General features: G+C 39.2%; 1 protein-coding gene across 1 annotated transcript in view; it reads right to left on the minus strand.

Moving 5' to 3' along the window:
- Positions 1-1,090, minus strand: part of lrig2 (leucine-rich repeats and immunoglobulin-like domains 2) — an 8,836-nt gene extending 7,746 nt beyond the window's left edge. The window contains exon 1 of the mRNA XM_037679774.1: positions 1,074-1,090. Coding sequence (XP_037535702.1) covers positions 1,074-1,090 — 17 coding nt within the window. The remainder of the gene's footprint in view (positions 1-1,073) is intronic.
- Positions 1,091-5,555: the final 4,465 nt, after the last annotated feature.

Here is a 5,555-nt window from a genome sequence, read left to right on the forward strand (position 1 = left end):
GGTTGAGAAAAGAGCGATGGCCTGTGATGGTTTCGTGAAACATACTGGCCCAGCTTCTTGACTCGGTACCAGGTTATCTGGGAGTCCTCCCAGAACTGGAATGCCTAGTTCAAAATCATGAAAGTCAGGTTCTGAGTTTTCAGTTTGTGATGACTCATCATCGTTTGTGTGTGAGTTTACCCCCCCTTCATCCGATGAGGGGTTGTTGGAGGCAACGACAGCAATGTCTTGGTGTGTTTCACCGACATCTGTAATGTTGTCATTCGCGCCTTCAGATTTAGTAGCTATCAGATCACTACATTGTGCTCCTGGTTGGATTCCCATTTCAGCGTTTTTCAAAGTTTCTACAAACCTTTGTAGTTTCTCTGTCTCCTCCGAGCTCAGAGGTGTAGGGCCTTGTTCCTGGGACCTTTGTGATTTTATCGCCTCGGTTCGTTTCGTCCGAGGTGGGGGAGGGTTAGGTACGTCTTTTGGGGGTTCCTCTTCGGATTTCCCCTGATAATATGGGTCCTCTTGGATCCCATATCTTTGCGTCCTACGCATATCCCATTTACGATAATCACGTTCATCCTCTGAAAGAGGAGCTTTTCTGTCCCAGCGTGCACCTTCATTACGTGGTTTGTTAGTTTGAAAATACTGCTTTTTCTCGCCTGTTTTAGGAGGAGGTGGCGACGCACGCCTTCCTTCCATTTCTAGGGAGTGGGGTTTAACCTTTATACCAGGAAACACTTCTATGGGCGTCTTAGCATGAGAACATGCCTCGAACACATTCACAGCACACTGTTGCATGTTTGGTGGAGGAGACCTGTTCAGGTCTGTTCCTACCACTTTAGGTGAGGGTGGTTGGATGGGCTTAAAAGCAAGAGGTGTGTAATAGACTTTTGGAGGTTTTTCTCTCCACACATGTGGAGGTGCAACAACATCTTTCTGAGGTGGTTGTGGGTGACCTGGACTCTGTCCACGGTCTTCTCTGAGTTCCAGACAAACTCGCCCCACGTCAGAACTTTTATTTGTTGCTGCGGCCAGTTTCTCCTCACAAGCCTTCAGGCGTTCCTGTGATGTCCGACATTCACTTTGTAAAAGCAGACATTATTGGAGTAATCCCGGTTTTACCAGTGTGCATTCGTTAAGTTGTGTTTTAAGCACATCTATTTCACCTTTGCAGCGGGAAACTTGTGACACTGTCACGACGTGATCCCGTCTTAATGCAAAGTAAGATTCGTTCAGCAACATTGCCATTTTAGCCAGCTTTTCATAGCTTGACATTGTAATTTCTGTAGAGGTCACACTCTCTGCAACCTCCATCAGATTGTCCACTAACTCTTTTGGGTTCATGCTGTCCGCCTGTTTGCCATATGGATGTAAGGATGCTGTCAGCAGTGCTAACGCATTCTCTAAACAGCCCTTCATCTCATAAGGATCAAAGTCTTTTTCTACCACACCTGTCATGTTTATTCACTGTGTAGCACTTTTTCTGGGTAAAACAATTGCCAGCTTCAGATATTTTACAGGTAAATATATGTATCCAAGTGTCATTGAGTTCCACACTATTTTAGCTCTGGGTTTACACAAAAGTACTGTTATAAGTCAACTTATTCAAATGTGGGCCCCTATTTGTAGGTTTTACCCCAATTCATGAATATTCTTAAGTAAATGCTTCTCTGGCAGTGTTACTTAACGTGCTTATTTCTTAACAGATACTAGATTACCAAGCCTCTGAGTGTTTTTTACTCTAAAGCACTGAATTTTTATAAACCTGCAATTTTTCTAAAAGTCTCACAGCAATCATCAGTTTAAAAACGCTTTTTAAACCGTTTACTCCCATAAATTCGCTATTTTAACAGTCACACACAGAACCAGGTGGTGAACAGAAAAAGAAAAGATGTTATGAGGAGTTTCAGTCTTTCTTCAGAAAACCGTTATACTCCTCTTTCCCAGCAGGTGGCGGTGTTAGCTTTCTACCAGCAGGAGTCTATGACAACTTCCTGACGTTCTGTTGACATCCTGTTGTTAGCCACTTAGCTTAAAATTAGCTTTGGCTAAAACTCGGTAAAATCAACATTTCTGAACGGATTTAAAGCTAAACGTGGCGTTGTTTCAACAAGCACGACTTCTTTGCATGAACATGAGTTTTTTGGGGACTTGTGGCAGCTTCATTTAGTGATTTTAAGCACAGAAAACTTCGGTGCAACCAAGCTTTACAATCTGACTTCAGAGGAAGTGACGCGACACGTCACTCATCCGGTCGTTAGCTGTTAGCTTAAAATTAGCCTCACTAGCGTTGTTCAAAAACATCATTTAATGACGGATTTTAAACTCAAACGTGGCAAAATTTCAGCGATTAGGCTGTGAAGAAATTAAGCAGCGGATCAGAATCAACTTTAAAGCGTTTTTCAACTTTTAAAAAGCAGATTTTAAGCACAGAGAAGGTTCGGTGCAACCGAACTTATTTCCGGGTCACGTGACTGAATCTACCAATGACAGAGCAGCACGGGGGTGGGCTTTACGACCTGACACGTCTCTCAGCCAATGAAAGCGTTACACACAGTCGTTTTCAACCAATCACAGATCGTTTTTCCAGCTAGCGTTTAGCATTTAGCCTGAACAAGTCCGTCAACCTTTCGTCTTTTAAACTGTCGAAATGCACCATTTTCTGCTAAAAATGTAACGAATCAAGCTCTGAGCTGCACGGAGTCGGCGCCCCGGCATTAAAAACGTCTTTCCCACCATTTAAAACAACCCGGTCGAACTTTTCAGAAACCGAACCGGACCAGAACAGCGTCTGGAACACAGTTTAAACAGAATAAAGCGTTTCCACAGCTCAGCAAATTTGTCACACAAAACAGACGTACAATTTCAGCTTTCAAACAGACACGTTAACTCACAATTTCAGCTTTCAAAGCACCAGTAGCTGCTAACAATTCTGTTTCAGCTCAACACGCTGCGTTTACTCCAAGCGTCCCAGCTGCGCTGCGTTCCATCACAGCAAAATCTGCACTTTTTCACAGCATAATCTGCAATTTTTCATGCCAACATGATATCAATTTTACACGAATACACAGTCCATTTATGAATTTATACGGGCCACCAGTATGTAGATGAACATATACGTGAGATATATTCATCAATTAAACGGATTCTTTCATTTTTCTGGACTGTATATAACGTGCACTGAATGTAATAAAATGTGGACGTGAGACGTTAATTATCTTTGACTCACCACGACAGTGGGTCATTTATTAACAGAATCAAGTTTAACACATCACACATTTACATTAATTGGCAAAATATGGAAAATAACAACATGGCTAGTTTTAGCAGACTGTACAATTTTGATTATCCACACGGCGGTGGATGAGAACTTTACACAGACATTTCTAAAATATCTGGAGTGATTTCTATTTGATAGAAGAATTTAAAGATGGAAGATGAAGTTTAGAGGGAGGGAGATGGTGTGTGAGGGGAAAGTGTTGAACAGAACGACACCCTCCATTCGAACCCAGCTTTCCTCGGTACGCTCGGTAGTAAACTCGACTCGTTACCTCTCTGAAGATGAATCAGCGGATACAGAGTTTCAGTTAACGCTACCGGTCCAGCGTCTCCGTAGGATGGCTGTGAATCGTCCGAAGTAGTGACGGTATTCCGTCCGACACGGTTCACCTCACGAGTGAACTCACATGAGTGGAGTCCGTCAGAGTTCCACCCAGATGTGGAAGAAAGTTATAATCCCATAAGACTCGGAAGAGCTCTGTGGTCATGTCAGGATTTTCCTGTTTCCCAGCACGGGAACTCGACCGCAACCTCAGCTCGACTCAACTGGAACTTCGACCCAACAGGAACTGGCTCGACACACTCCGGACACTGTGAGACTCTGGTTTAAACTAGGAAGTACCGACATTTTAAAGAGCTCTATTTCCGGTTCATTTGGGAGTCTCTGATTGGTCAATGTCGACCAGACAGGGGTGTGTTTTGTGACGTAAGAGGTCACAAGAAGTCAGAAGACAGCAAGAATGTTATGGAACAGATTGAAAATGTTTTTAGACAGACGAGAGGGATATTTAGACGAGTTGGCGGAAAAACAGGTGCCAGCTTCTCTATTTACGTCTGAGAGGATGTAAAAACAAGACAGTTCGTTCCGACACTTGTCTGCGTTTGAGTCCAACCTTGGACCAAACTTACACTGCTCATTCAGACAGAAAATCAGAAAATGCATAATTACTCTGTAACAGACCTTAACATGAATTCTAACTTTGCATGAGGATTAAAAATCATTATACTGTTTCACAGTTAATAAAAATTGATTAGTTCACTGCAACATCTAAAATGGTTTGAACTAAAACACTTTGATTATCAACATTTGTAAAATAGTAATGATAATAAAAAAGAGAGTGTTCTTTCACTTGAATTTTCAAGAAAGAAAGTCTCAGGATGGGTCAACCTGTATTTCTGGATGCAAATCAATGAAATGACAGCTTCAGTCCCATACGGTCCTTAAGTCAAGGTTTTGACATCAGGCCTAGTCCACTACAGTCCCCCCTTTGGAAATCATCGCCTGTCCATGGGGATGAGTTCCAAACATGAACTTACGCCTTCGAATGTCCTTGAGCTCGATGTAATCCAGCAAGGAAAACAAAAGTCAAAAGTAATCCAGCAAGGAAAACAAAGTCAAAGGTAATTCCACAATGTTCTTGGTAATTCCATTGTGTTGATGATAATTCCATAATGTTGTTGGTAATTCAGTTCCGGCGTAAAGTTCCACTTCGAGCCACTTTTCAGCGTCTCCGTAAGAACAGCTAAACCTCCAGAGTCGTGAGATCATCCAGGACAGACTTTCATAATTCCCAGATCTATATCTATATCTATGTATATGTATATATATATATATGTATATGTATATATGTATATGTATAAATATGTATATGTATAAATATGTATATATATATGTATATGTATATATGTATATGTATATATGTATATATATATGTATATGTATATATATATGTATATGTATATATGTATATGTATATATATGTATATATGTATATGTATATATATGTATATATGTATATGTATATATATATGTATATGTATATATATATGTATGTATATATGTATATGTGTATATATGTATGTGTATATATGTATATGTGTATATATGTATGTGTATATATGTATATGTGTATATATGTATATGTATATATGTATATGTACATATATGTATATGTATGTGTTTATGTATATGTATATATGTATGTATATATATATTTACGTGTATATATATATATATGTGTATATATATGTATAAGTATATGTATATATATATAAGTATATGTATATATATATATATGTATATGTATATATATATATATGTATATGTATATATATATATATGTGTATATATGTATATGTATATACAGGTCCTTCTCAAAAAATTAGCATATTGTGATAAAGGTCATTATTTTCCATAATATAATGATAAAAATGAAACTTTCATATATTTCAGATTCATTGCACACCAACTGAAATATTTCAGGTCTTTAATTGTTTTAATACTG

This window comes from Nematolebias whitei, chromosome 7, assembly GCF_014905685.2.
Source record: "Nematolebias whitei isolate Nwh7 chromosome 7, NemWhi1, whole genome shotgun sequence".
Classification (NCBI taxonomy): Eukaryota; Metazoa; Chordata; class Actinopteri; order Cyprinodontiformes; family Rivulidae; genus Nematolebias; species Nematolebias whitei.